Source organism: Eucyclogobius newberryi, unplaced genomic scaffold (genome assembly GCF_026437365.1).
Source record: "Eucyclogobius newberryi isolate DKJ021-1_F unplaced genomic scaffold, fEucNew1.0.hap1 SCAF_6, whole genome shotgun sequence".
Classification (NCBI taxonomy): domain Eukaryota; kingdom Metazoa; phylum Chordata; class Actinopteri; order Gobiiformes; family Gobiidae; genus Eucyclogobius; species Eucyclogobius newberryi.
Window position 1 is genome coordinate 17,781,369 of NW_027316278.1, and position 14,882 is coordinate 17,796,250.

Below are 14,882 nucleotides of genomic sequence, written 5' to 3' on the forward strand. Positions count from 1 at the left end.
TTAGCCCATAACTGTTCATGTTATCAGTATGATCAGGTTCAGCAGCACTTCCAAAGGCCAGCGCTGACTGGAAGAAATATACTGACTTTTGACCCAAGATAAAGCTTAATTTTTTTGAGCCGAGTGAACCTAATCTATAAAAGAAACTGTAATCAATGCATGATGGAAATGCAGGGATCAATGCATCTTTCAAGGTGTTATTTTGATAGTGAACATTTAGCTTTTGCAAACACGAAGTGCTACATCTAGGCACTACTTTATATGTAGAGAAAGCAATTTGACTGCACGTGTCTATTGATTTATACATATTATATACTAACTGTATGTTTATCACAATATTGAGAATATTTCACAGAAATATATTTGCTCCAGAAGTTTGTAAAAATGAAAGAGGAAAAGAAAAAGGGATGTCTATTTAAATATGAACCTTTTTTCAATGTAGTCACAAAATTCCCCGTGTGTCACTGTCAATGGCTGAGCACATGTTGGAGGTTCAGAATTTCAGGCCAGTTTGTAAAACACAATCTTCCTCACTTTAATAAAATGCAAATGATGCTTTATAGAGTCATTTGCCCAAGGTTTTTGATGTCTTGAGGCTGTAATGCACATGTAAATGAAAATGTTTTACAATTAACTAAATAACTATATCTCAGTGTAAATGCAAATGTATCACAGTTAACTAAATAACTATCTCGGTGAGTTGAATACATAACTGTGGAACAGTATGATCATGTGGTAGTGAGGAAGGATGTTTTGTGCTGTTTTTTCTGTGGCCTCATCATGACAGAGCTGTCCAGCTCTAGAGGGACATGAGCCCAGGCCAATATAGGCAGAATCAGGCTGATTTTAGCTGTATTGCAACAGCAGCTTTCCCCTCTTGGTTCCCAGCCTGGGTTGACAGTCAAACATCATTATGAGCCAGTGGCCTTGCAGTTTGTCACTGTCACTGCCTCTAAATAGAGACTTTGTTTTCAACTTCTCTGAAGATTTATGACATTCCAGGCAATATTTAAGCAGTGATGCACAACAAAGTCATTTTTGTTAATGTGAGGACACACTGACAAATGGCAGATCCTGTGGTTTGTGGGCTTCCTTCATGCACATGCAGGACATAATGTGGAGCATTGTATTATTTATTTCAAATGTCAGAAAGGAGTGAGGAGATATTACTGATAACCACAAAACATTTTATCATCCCTTGCCAATCTACTTTTTGTTCAGTCACATTAGTGTGGCCCCAATGGTTTATTTCATGAGAAGAACAAGTGAACTGAGCCAGTGTCTTGACTAAATTATCTGTCTGGCTGCGAGACTTTTTACACAGTTACTAATCGCGTAGGTGGAATGACCTTGTCACTGTTCAGCTCTATTGGATTGAAGAAAAAGAACAATACGAAGTGTTTCATGAAAAGATGTATAATCTGTCCAGATGGAAACGATACATAATTCACACAAATGGTTATAGTTTCTAAAATCTTTTTAGTTTCACAGGAAATCCCATGGCCATATCACAAATAATCAAAGATCTTCGAATCGGGCCAAAAGGGGTCAGAGCAATTATTTTAATAGTTGAGTCCCGCGCTTGTGCCCTTCCTGCAGGAACAGCCTATTCCAGTGATTTCCCCGGCTCTGGGCCACTCTGAGAGCGAGAGATAGCCCTGCTTTTCCAACAGAGATACAACTTACAGCGCCCTCTTTCGGCTTCGCACGAGCCTGACTTTATAAAGTGCCGCGGTGCCTGGACACGCACACAGACGCACACAGAGCAAAAGGAGCGTTCAGAGCCGCGTTCAGAGCCTGAAGAAGAGTGCGCAGCTTTGTCAGCGGCTGGACGAGCCTGCGCGCTGAAGCTCACTTTCACAGAGTTGTTCCTCCTCGTTAGAGCCAGAGAAGACAGAGTGAGGAGGAATGCTTTAGGGACAAGTGTTTCTGAGAGCAGCTGGATGCGTGCTTATGATGCAGAGAGTACAAGTCTTCCGAGTTTGTGGCAATGATCGCTCCAGAGACGGACGCTGAAACCGACTGCATGGATTCACTGACTGACTGAGAGGCATTGGTTTGCTTTCTATCTACCACAAGGAATTATTTTGTGTCGTGGCCAGTCTTCTGAAAATTGTGGAATATTGTTGGGGCCCTAGGATTTGAGGCGCATATTGTGTGGAGTTGAATGGGGATATTTATTTGTCACTCTTAGTCTCTGCTTGGATCAAGGATTCTGCCTGAGCTGTCTGTCCGTCAAGGCGGGATATTTATCAAATTGGACCCAAAGTCTTCTGCTCATCACCATCAAGTTCATGATGAAGTCTGGCACGGTGTGGATGTGCACCTATGTCTGCGTCCTGTTCTTAGGTGAGGAATCCAAATGAAGAAGAGTCACAGTGCATGGAATATCCTCCTTAGCCTAAGACTTTTAAACATCGTATAAAAGGGAAATGCAAAACCACAACATATTAGATTATAACACTATATTCAAATTATTAACATTTGAGTCTTTTAAAACATTTATATTCGCCATAATGCAGCTTTTGAAAATTCCTTTACTGTGAAAATATCTTGAAATATATAATTTAAAGACAGAAAACACACCCTTGTTCTACCAACTCCGTGATGTTTTAAGGTAGGTCGATTACGTTCTTTCACATAATAATTACCATAGCCTGAAGGGTTCATGAAAAATTCCTATTGCCAACTTTTCACTTTTCCACACACGAATGCGGTTTTCTCCCAAACGCAAGGCTCTTTGTGACCACCAGGGGGCGCTCTTGTCATGTCCCAGCGGTCAGTGCGGGGATTGGAAGTGTAAAAAGATGCGCTTGAATCCAAACCGCTGTCGAGCACCAGCACCTCTGGTCCCTGTCCATCAACCTTTTCACATGACACCCATGAATATAAGCACGAGGGTAATTCATATTCATTTTACTGTTTGAGGAGAATAATGTGTTGTGGGAAATATTTGATGTAATTTGACTGAATAAGTATAAATGTCACATGACTGACACTGTATTTAAACGCAATGTAATTCAACAGGTCACGAACTTGAACCGACTTGAACAATCAAATGAATTTGGAGAACAGACTGTACATTTATTCCAGAATCATTTAGACTATTACAAACCTATTGCCTGCACATTTGAACGTTTACAAAATGCAAGACAACTTCATGTTATTTTAGACCCTTTTCCTTTGTTTTCCATGCAGAGGAGGCTGTGAGTTCCTGGGATAGCCCCTCTTCTGTGTCTGTGTCCTTGCTCAATGACAGCCCTGTGGCCGTCGGACCTCTTCCCAGCGCTCAGCCAGAGTGGGTGGACTGCATCCAGGCCAGCGACATGTGCAACCAGAACCCTCACTGCAGCTCTCGGTATCGGGTCATGCGCCAGTGCCTGGTGGGTAAGGAGAAGGAGGCCATGCTGGACAACAACAGAGAGTGCCAGGCCGCGCTGGAAGTGCTCCTGGTCAGTCCATTGTACGGCTGCCGCTGTAAAAGGGGCATGAAGAAGGAGCTGCAGTGTCTGCAGAACTACTGGACCATCCACATGGGGCTCATCGAAGGTACGAGCCTGAACCTGCTTAAGGCTGCAGCCTGACTAAACTCACATCTCATCATTTATCAAATGTGGTGTAATTGTATCTCAGAAAGTAATAGTCTTTAAGCTTTAAGTGTTTTAATGTGAAATATTGTCAAATCCTCAATCAGTTTTGTGGCATTTCAAAGACAAATCTATTACAAGGCTGTGCTAATGGACTCTCATAATGTATTTGCTTTACCGAAACTCCTCAGCGTAAATCGTAACATAGCTTTGATTATCTCGGCTTTTCACAGGGATTTGAAAAAAATTATTATTATCAAAGACATTTTAATAACATCCATGAATTAAATAAAAAAAAAAACATTTGAATGAGGGCATCAAGTAGAATGATAATCATGGACAAAAGCTGACAATGGTGGAGTAAGTTCTGACACAGATGTAATACTCAGTAAGCTGCCTTCAGTCACTGCTGTTGAGATCATTCATTGCGGGTTTGGCACAGTCTGTGATCTGTCATGCAACAATTTTCATATTAATTTGGTATAATTTTTTGGCAGATGCCCCTCTAGATACAGAACTTGTAATCAGCACGGAGTATTCTGTGTTCAATCGCCACAGTATTCCTAGACACAACAGCATAAATAGAAGAGCATGCACCTATGGACTGCCAAATCGTTTATCTTAATTAACTTTCCATTGTTAAGAATTGGCCCTCTGTAAGTGGCAGACTGGGAGGAGGCACCCCTCCGCAGCACACACTATTCCCCCATGCCCTCTTAGTGATGCCCAAAAGCCCTGATGAAAAATATATGCTTCCCTCCTTTCCTCTGCTCACGCACGTGAAGGTATAATGGAGCTGTAATGGAATTATATTAGGCAGACCTGTTATGGTAGACTTATTGGTTTTCACCTAAAGTGTTCCATATTACCATGTAATTAGGTTAGGGCCGTGAGCGTCCAGTGGCCCTTATGTGTCCACTTAGCCCGAACGCAAAGTATATTTCAACATACAAAGATCCCAGCGCCACGCCCTGTATCCTCTAACCACCAGATCGTACCCACTCTTGTTTGTTGAGCTTCATGCCATGTAAACACAGAGGACCCTAATGTTTTCTGCTGTTTGAACTAATGGTTGGAAAGAGGGCAGAGTCTGTGCAGCTTTGTGCTCTCTGTGCTTTTGTGTGGTGATCCATGAAGTTATTAGTGAGGCTGACTGCTCATAGCACCAGCCACACTTCATTGGTCTAGTGACAGCAGAAGGTCCCTGACATGAGCTCAAACAGAAATGTAATGGCATGGATTCTCCGCAGGCCTCTCTCCTCCAACTCACACACAGTCCTTCCTCCAGTGGTGATGTCTTATTTCAGTTTCAATTTCCCACACTATTTCAATGAAATATATGTAGTTGAAAATATGATGCTTTTCAAAGTCATGGGAAGATTTATAAGAAGCTACGAACAAAGAAACCTGCAGTAGGGAGGTAACAAATAATATCAAAAGTGTCACAATAATATCGTCACAATATATTGAATTGCCAGCTTCCTTACTTATTTTTTCTTTCGCAGCAACAGAGGGAACTAGATGCTCAGACCATGATCCTTTGCTCCATTTCAGACAACATGAGGACATAACTGTTATTATGCACTTTTAAATCTTAAGTTCTTTAGAATATGACACTAAGGATTTGTACCAAAGTCTTGTGAAGGCATTTCTACAATTCTCTTAGCCTTTCCACAACATCGCTATAAATATTGCACAGTGAAATAAGCACATTGCATGTTGCTACATCCGAACAGAATTGCAATTTGAAGAGGGACAAGAACGAGAATTTGCCAAACAGAGCAGACAATTTAATGCCCAGTGATACTCAGAATACAAAATAAATGAGGAGATTAGAATAATAGAAGATTTATAATAGAAGAGGTGGATTGTACATTTACTCATATTTACAGAAGTAACTATGAATGTAAATCTCAGAGTACTTTTCAGACACAAATGTATGTCCTTTGTCATAGTAGGCCACTCTTACCTCAGTGCTTGGTGGGTGAGGATCTGTACTTTACTTGAGTCGTTTTTAGCCAAGTACTTATTACTTTGACTTTACTACATTTGAAAGACAAATATAAAACTGTCTGTGCTTCTACATTTCACACCAGAGACTTGATTTGGGCAGCTGTTTATATCTTTCTAATCTAATGATTTATACACTAGTTTTACCTGGTGGACTGAATGACTAGAATACAATTTGCATCTTTTATTTTCAATACTTAAGTAGATTCTACAGAAACACATTGGAAAGAAAAAACAAGTTTGCGTGTTCTCCCTGCGCCTGTGGTTTTCCTCTGGGTGCTGGGTGGTTTCCCCAACCATTAAAAACGCTCCGTCCCTCTAGGGCAAAGACTTCTGTGAAAAAGAGACTCAAAGATCTGTGGGACTTTCCTGGTTAAATAAAGTCCATCAAGTGAGCCTGGCCTCCACAGATCTGGAGAAAAGTTTGATGAAATGTTTAATTCCAGGCAAACCAATGACTTATCCCAAAGAGAAAAGCTTATGGTGGACCTTACAGAAAAGTGACATAGCACACCTTTAAAAACTCTCGTGCCCTCACGGCCTGGGCATGCTCGAGTCCGTGTCCTGTTTTGGCCCCTGGTGTCTTCAGAGATAAAAACCCACTTTAACTGAAAAGAATGCTCTTACAGTGAAGCTTTAATCTAATCACGATCCATTGTACAGTCAAGCAGGTTTTGTTAAGTGGAAACGATCTATGTACAACATCCATCTCAGCAAACACACACCCAGAGCCCGATCCCTGCAGACCCAAGGCAAACGGGGCTAGGATATTATTGCTAGAGGGCCAAACAGGAGCATTTGAACAAGAATGTTGGGTCAGGTATACAGTGAATATTACTTTTATGGGAATACTCAAGAGAAGATGAGAAGATGAAGACAGTGATATGTAAAGACAATTCCCAGGAGTAGGATGAAGGGAGCAGTTCATTTCTCTTTTTGTGCTCTTGCCATGTGTTGACAATGCCGTGACAGAAAACGTGTCAACTACTTACAGGACAGTAATGTTGGTTAAAAAAAACTATTGCTGAATTGTCTAATAATTATAGTACATACATTATTTTCACACAGAGTTTCAAACACTATTACATTTTTACCAACGAATGCCATAGCGTGTTTGGATATGTTGCTCTCATCCTCATGTAGTAATAAGGGCTCAGATGTTTCTACCCTGTCATCGTCTTTCTCCACATTTTAGTAAGTTTAGTTTTAACTTGGGTATTATTATTATATTTATTATAAGCTCTCCTGTTTGTTTTGTATCTTTACACAACTCACAATGCATTTAAATCCTATTCATATTTGTTATCATTTTTTGTACTGATGTTGGCATGTATCAAGGCCTATAATTTGTACTTAATGAAATTTCAATAATGTTACATATACTGCTTGGATTTAATTGTTTCCAACAACAAAAATCTGAGAGCTGTACTCTATCTTTGACTTGTGCTTTTTCAGTGCGTATCAAGCCACTGGAACGTTGAGCTCTGGTCAGCCTTATCTTCAATTGGTGGAGGCTGTGTTACCTTTCGGCAGTTGAACTGTGCTGGTACTGGACCTACAAACATGTGGAAAAGAGTCATATAATAGTTTGCCCTCAGCTACCCTTTATGGTGCTAATGAAGGCCAATTCATTGTGTTTTCAAATGAAAATTGCCAGTTAAATTCAATGCATCAATGTAACCGTCCTTGGCAGATAATGGCTGGCTTTGCTCTAAACAGATCTGCATCTGTGAATGCCAATGAAGCCTATAGGTCCTATACAATTTATAATAGAAGTAATTACTAGGAAAGAAACATTAATTCAAAGAGCGATTAGGTGACTATGGCTTTGCTTAGTTGTACCACAGACCGTATGTGAATACAGCCTCAGGAAGAATACTTATTTAAACCACACATCACACCTCCACCATACAAAATCACTGTTGGTTATGGATTTGCATACTGTGCCTCAGAGTAAGAGAAGATTCCTCTGAAGTCTTTAATTAACTGAGGTTGTGTACTTCTGTGAAGGAAGAGGAATTTTGCAAACAGTAATTGTAAAAACAGATTCCATGGAGATCTCCAGACCCATCATAGTGTATGTCAGTGCATCGTCATGATAAAAGCACCTTATGTCAGAAGATGTTGTGTGCAGAGTCTTGTGTGAAGACCTGTGCTCCAGAGCAGACGAGTGGAGAGTTTTAGGCTGACAATTGACAGCACAATGTGCATAAATGATGGTATGGGCAAAAAATGTGTGGAAGTGAAAGAGAGATTGCCACAAATAAAAATCAAGAGTACAGGGCGGGAGAGAGCGAGGACAGGGAGGGAGAGAGAGAGGACAGGGAGGGAGAGAGAGAGGACAGGGAGGGAGAGAGAGAGGACAGGGCGGGAGAGAGCGAGGACAGGGAGAGAGAGAGGACAGGGAGGGAGAGAGAGAGGACAGGGAGGGAGAGAGCGAGGACAGGGAGGGAGAGAGAGAGGACAGGGCGGGAGAGAGCGAGGACAGGGAGGGAGAGAGAGAGGACAGGGCGGGAGAGAGAGAGGACAGGGAGGGAGAGAGTGAGGACAGGGAGGGCGAGAGGAGAGACGGGTTCAAACACAGAGGAAGTGGAGAAAGTGGGGTTACCAAGGTACACAGTATTCCTTGGTGAAACTATCATTACTTTGAGCAATGGTAGCAGTCACCGGCCATTACCTTAGCCATCCACTGTCATAAGGAGCACATTTTTTCAGCTGAGCCGTGTTGGTGTGTAGAGGAGGCTGCTGCATGCTGAATATGTCCTTTTCACTTTCCCGCCTCTCTGTGCAGTGAGGGCCCTAAAACAAGTTCATTTCATCATCAGAGGAAGGGCTTGTCGATACCTACGGGACAGGATCAATACGGACTCACATCTCCTCCCTCCTCGGCCCATTCACCCTTTTCATCTCAAGTCCCAAAACCTGAAAGCGATGGGTAAAATATGATGACAAAACAGGGCCATGGTTTGTCAGGGCAAATCTGCTCAATGATTTCCTGTCGCGCAGTCGTCCACAAACTTTATACAGCAAGTAGCACATGAGAAAATCTGGCTTTTTAAATGCTGTTGTCTGTGGATCAACTGAATGCTAAATGCCTAAAACTAATCATCTGCAGCCTCACGTGATAATAAATAGATGTAAATGATCATAAAGGGGCTTTACATCTTAAAATCCTAAAAAAATAACTAGTTTATTTTAAATGTCACATGTGTTGCTCACTACTGCATTCCTGGTATTATCAAAATCATTCACTGTGATGAGGTTATAAGCCTTTTTCACAACCAGCAGAAGCGAGCGAGTTTTAGCTAACAAACATTAGTATGCCAACAGCACTTCCTGCTTTGCAGAGAATCAAATGCTCATACTTAAATGAAGAGACTGAAATATAATTGACTGCTGAAAGATGCTCTAGATTCTACAATGTATCTGTACTGGTACTTTTAGACAAGGGCACTATAATGGCCTTTGCATGTTATTATCACAGTTTTGTTCTGGTGATTGTGTCTTGTCCCAGATTAGGTTGTACCAGATTGTAGAAACATTTGTGAAGGTTTATGTTGGTTTAGGATACCTGGATGATTGCAATATGAAGGAAGGTAAAACCAGAACTCAACCTGTTGTAAGTAAACATTGAATCAGACTCTGCAGAAAAGGAACAAGTTCCACCTAAAGAAGTCTGCACATCACACTTTGCCACAGGTTGGGAATGGCCAGTATTTGCCGGGGCAGTGGAGATGAAGACTTTATAGTTGAGTGTGTTCAACTCTCTCAGAGGTAGTGAGTGAGTGAGTGATGGGTCATTCTGTCTGCTCACTGAATACTGTCATGATGTGAGCATTAAAGCTCGACAGAGGAGAGAGAGGCACGAGGCGCACCTGAATGATGTCTACAGCTCCACTCACAGGCTGCTCACAGCTCTGCCACCTCCATATCCACTTATCTTAGTTCTTAATTATCTTATTAAGGTCATCACACAAATATGTTATTCTTTATGTCAATACAACTACTTATTGAAGGAAAAAAAAAAAAAAAAAAAAAGGGGAAAACAAGTATTCGTGCTTAAAAATGTTATATTGTGGAAAAATCCAGGCAAAGTGACGACATCTCCAGGGAGACAACAATAACCAGCATTCAGGCATCACAATAATACTGGAATAATACTGTAAAGATGTAGTCGTTATGTGGCAAATACATAGGGTTGTCTATTGAAGGATGGGTTAGGTAAAAGGTATATATATATATATATATATATATATATATATATATATATATATATATATCCATCCATCCATCCATCTTCTGCCGCTTTATCCGGGGCCGGGTCGCGGGGGCAGCAGTCTGAGCAGGGACTCCCAGACTTCCTCCTCCCCAGACACTTCCTCTAACTCCTCCGGGGGGATCCCGAGGCGTTCCCAGGCCAGCCGAGAGACATAGTCTCTCCAGCGTGTCCTGGGTCTTCCCCGGGGCCTCTTCCCGGTGGGACATGCCTGAAACACCTCCCGAGGGAGGCGCCCAGGAGGCATCCGGAACAGATGCCCGAGCCACCTCAGCTGGCTCCTCTCGACGTGGAGGAGCAGCGGCTCTACTCCGAGCTCCCCCCGTGTGGCCGAGCTCCTCACCTTATCTCTAAGGGAGCGCCCAGCCACACGGCGGAGGAAACTCATTTCGACCGCTTGTATCCGCGATCTTGTTCTTTCGGTCACTACCCAAAGCTCATGACCATAGGTGAGGGTAGGAACGTAGACCGACCGGTAAATAGAGAGCTTTGCCTTTCGGCTCAGCTCCCTCTTCACCACAACAGTCCGATGCAGCGACTGCATCACTGCAGCCGCTGCACCGATCCGCCTGTCGATCTCACGCTCCATCCTTCCCTCACTCATGAACAAGACCCCGAGATACTTGAACTCGTCCACTTGGGGCAAGGACACCCCACCCACCTGAAGAAGGCAAGCCACCCTTTTCCGGTCGAGAACCATGGCCTCGGATTTGGAGGTGCTGATTCTCATCCCAGCCGCTTCACACTCGGCTGCAAACCGTCCCAGTGCATGTCGCAGGTCCGGGTTTGATGGAGCCATCAGGACAACATCGTCTGCAAACAGCAGAGATGAGATCCTGTGGTCCCCAAACCGGACACCCTCCGACCCCTGACTGTGCCTAGAAATTCTGTCCATAAAAACTATGAACAGAACCGGTGACAAAGGGCAGCCCTGGCGGAGTCCAACATGCACTGGGAACAGGTCTGACTTACTGCCGGCAATGCGAACACAGCTCCTGCTCCGGTCATACAGGGACCGGACAGCCCTGAGCAAAGGGCCCCGGACCCCGTACTCCCGGAGCACCCCCCAAAGGACACCCCGAGGGACACGGTCGAAAGCCTTCTCCAGATCCACAAAGCACATGTGGACTGGTTGGGCAAACTCCCATGAACCCTCGAGCACCCGATGGAGGGTATAGAGCTGGTCCAGTGTTCCACGACCGGGACGAAAACCACTCTGCTCCTCCTGAATCCGAGGTTCGACTATCGGTCAGATTCTCCTCTCCAGTACCTTGGAATAGACCTTACCCGGGAGGCTGAGGAGTGTGATCCCTCTGTAGTTGGAACACACCCTCCGGTCCCCCTTCTTGAACAGAGGGACCACCACCCCGGTCTGCCAGTCCAGAGGCACGGTCCCCGAACGCCACGCAATGTTGCAGAGACGTGTCAACCAAGACAGTCCTACAACATCCAGATACTTTAGGTACTCAGGGCGGATCTCATCCACCCCCGGAGCCTTGCCACCGAGGAGTTTGCGAACAACCTCAGTGACTTCAGCTTGGGTGATGGATGAGCCAGCCTCCGAGTCCCCGGTCTCTACTTCCTCTTCGGAAGACGTGACTGAGGGATTAAGGAGATCCTCAAAGTATTCCTTCCACCGTCCGACGACATCCCCAGGCGAGGTCAGCAGGCCTCCACCCGCACCGTAAACGGTGTTGGTGAGACACCGCTTCCCCCTCCTGAGGCGCCGGACGGTTTGCCAGAATTTCTTTGGTGCCAACCGATATTCCTCCTCCATGGCCTCCCCGAACTCCTCCCAGGCCCGGGTTTTTGCCTCTGCGACAGCACGAGCCGCGGCTCGCTTGGCCTGCCGATACCCGTCGATGACCTCCGGAGACCTACAAGCCAGAGTGGCCTGATAGGCCTCCTTCTTCAGTCTGACGGCATCCTTTACTTCCGGTGTCCACCACCGGGTTCGGGGGTTGCCGCCACGACAGGCACCGGAGACCTTGCGACCACAGCTCCGAGCAGCCGCATCAACAATGGAGGCGGAGAACATGGTCCACTTGGACTCAATGTCCCCAGCCTCCCCCGGGACATGGGAGAAGCTCTCCTGGAGGTGCGAGTTGAATACCCTACTGACGGAGGGCTCCACTAGACGTTCCCAACAGACCCTCACAATGCGCTTGGGTCTGCCAAGTCTGTCCGGCTTCCTCCTCCGCCAGCGGATCCAACTCACCACCAGGTTGTGATCGGTTGACAACTCTGCCCCTCTCTTCACCCGAGTGTCCAAGACACGCGGCCGGAGGTCAGATGACACGACAACAAAGTCGATCATTGACCTCCGGCCTAGGGTGTCCTGGTGCCATGTGCACTGATGGACACCCTTGTGCTTGAACATGGTGTTCGTTATGGACAATCCGTGGCTAGCACAGAAGTCCAATAACTGAACACCGCTCGGGTTCAGATCGGGGAAGCCGTTCTTCCCGATCACCCCTCTCCAGGTGTCACTGTCATTGCCCACGTGGGCGTTGAAGTCCCCCAGTAGAACAACGGAGTCCCCGGTCGGTGCACTGTCCAGTACCCCTCCCAAGGACTCCAAGAAGGCCGGGTACTCTGCACTGCTGTTCGGCCCGTAGGCCGCCACAACAGTGAGAGACCTGTCCCCCACCCGAAGGCGGAGGCACGCGACCCTCTCGTTCACCGGGGTAAACTCCAACACGTGGCGGCTGAGCTGAGGGGCTATCAGCAAGCCCACACCAGCCCGCCGCCTCTCCCCGCGGGCAACACCAGAGAAGTGGAGCGTCCAGCCCCTCTCGAGGAGATGGGTTCCAGAGCCCAAACTGTGCGTGGAGGTGAGGCCGACTAAATCTAGTCGGTATCGCTCAACCTCCCGCACAAGCTCAGGCTCTTTCCCCCCCAGCGAGGTGACATTCCATGTCCCCAGAGTTAGTCTCTGTGTCTGGAGATCTGGTCGCCGAGGCCCCTGCCGTCGACTGCCGCCCAGATCGCTCTGCACCGGCCCCTTATGGATCCTCCTGCGGGTGGTGGGCCCACTGGGAGGGCGGCCCCACGTCGCTCTTTCGGGCTGTGCCCGGCCGGGCCCCGTGGGGTAAGACCCGGCCACCAGGCGCTCGCCATGGAGCACCCATCCCAGGCCTGGCTCCAGGATGGGGCCCCGGTGACGCCGATCCGGGCGACGTAAACTGCCTTGTTCGTGTTGTCATCATAGGGGGCTTCTGAACCGATCTTTGTCTGACCCGTCACCTAGGACCTGTTTGCCTTGGGAGACCCTACCAGGGGCATGAAGCCCCTGACAACATAGCTCCCGGGATCATTCGGGCACTCAAACCCCTCCACCACGTTAAGGTGTCGGTTCAAGGAGAGGTGTATATATATATATATATATATATATATATATATATATATATATATATATATAATTTAAACGTTATTTAGTATTGTACAAGCGCAACGAGGCAGAATTTAAACCACTTTGCAAATGTTGCACCTGGTATTAAAAGGCTGATTTTTTTGCGTCACCATGGAACCATTTCTATTAACATTTCATTTACATAGCCAAAGGCGAGGACGGAAAATCCAGTTCTCATTTTCTCAGCCATGTTTGCCCCCCCTCCTCAACGGATTGGAATTGTAACTTAAAATATTATTGCGAGTTAATCCAATATTTCGTTTGTGTGGTGGAAATTGAGTTTAAAATGTCAATACGACTTCAAAAGCAGGAGTGTGTGAACACTATTTGAAATAAGCAAAAGTTCAAATGTGTTAAACCTACAAGTGCCTGACAAAAAAGACATACAATATTAAAAGTCTCCTGTGATTTTCATTTCAACAGAATGGCTAACAGGGAGTTCACACAGAATAGTGTTTGCACCTTTTGTTTCAGCAGGTCTATGTAAAATGAGCACAAAATGAGCTGGCCCCGGGTCGGTGGATGACTCGCGGCCACGCTGCAGGCTGTCCAGACTCCACTGAACTCGCTCTTGTCTGTATAATTAGTTTAAGGCCTGAAAAAGTGCATCGATGTTAAATAACTACTGTGCACTAAGAGAATTTTGACATTGCCTCAAGCTACAGCCTGTGATTCTTCAGGATCAAGTCTGGGTTTAATAATGTACTTATGACTACAAATCAATGACTCACAATGAAACTATAGCCAGTAACATTCTAGAGTTCAGATCATACACATGTCACCGTGTACGTCCTCTAGACAAAAGGTGTTTAGCAAAGCGTTTTCAAATCAAAAATTCAATTCAATTCGATTCAATTTATTTTTGTAAAGCCCAAAATCACAACAGCGGTTGTCTCGGAAACATCTTTAACATTTTGAACCAGCACAATTACTACAGGGAAAATGCTTGTAATTAATGTAGTAACTGATGCTGTGCAAATTAAGGATTTCAGTTGTGCAATAGTTTTGATTTCAAGTCCAATTAAAATGTATAATACAAACTACAATATAAAATCAGCTTTAAACACGGATACAATTAGAGATTAGAAACACAAGGATCTGGATGACAGTTATTAAATTTGACTTTGCTCCCAACCATAAACGACATGCCAAGTGTGACACTAAGAAAATCCATAGGACTGTTTCCATCACCTGCAGAGTTTGGGCTCATCGATAATGCATATGAAAAGGATGAGTGATGGCTCCAAACGGCTCCTTCTAAAGCCCCTCTGTCACTCTCTGCCTGGTGAATGCTGGTAAAAGCTCTGTAACGCTGGTGTGGTCTCAGTGAGCCGGCCAGTCACGCTCCGCACTGTCAGAGCAAATGGAGGCGTAATTACACCGATAAGTTGTTGCCCTGTGGCTAAAAACATCTTAACACTAAATAGCTGGGAAGACATTTGTATGAGGCGGAATGTGTAATTGGGTGACTGTCAGAGAGCCATTTGTTCAAATACAACAAGGCGTCCCGCTGTGAGCTTTCAGGACGTCCTCAGGGTGCGCAGATTGTTCTTTTATGTTTTAGTGTTCAGTTTAAATTAATTAAGAGGTGCTATGG

At 45.1% G+C, this 14,882-nt stretch overlaps 1 protein-coding gene across 1 annotated transcript in view; it reads left to right on the top strand.

Moving 5' to 3' along the window:
* Positions 1-1,799: 1,799 nt before the first annotated feature.
* The window catches only part of LOC140346776 (GDNF family receptor alpha-2-like), a 51,818-nt gene continuing 38,735 nt past the window's right edge, over positions 1,800-14,882 (top strand). Inside the window, exons 1-2 of the mRNA XM_072432971.1 lie at positions 1,800-2,349; positions 3,199-3,549. Of these exons, the coding sequence (XP_072289072.1) occupies positions 2,295-2,349; positions 3,199-3,549 (406 nt within the window). The 5' untranslated portion in view covers positions 1,800-2,294. The remainder of the gene's footprint in view (positions 2,350-3,198; positions 3,550-14,882) is intronic.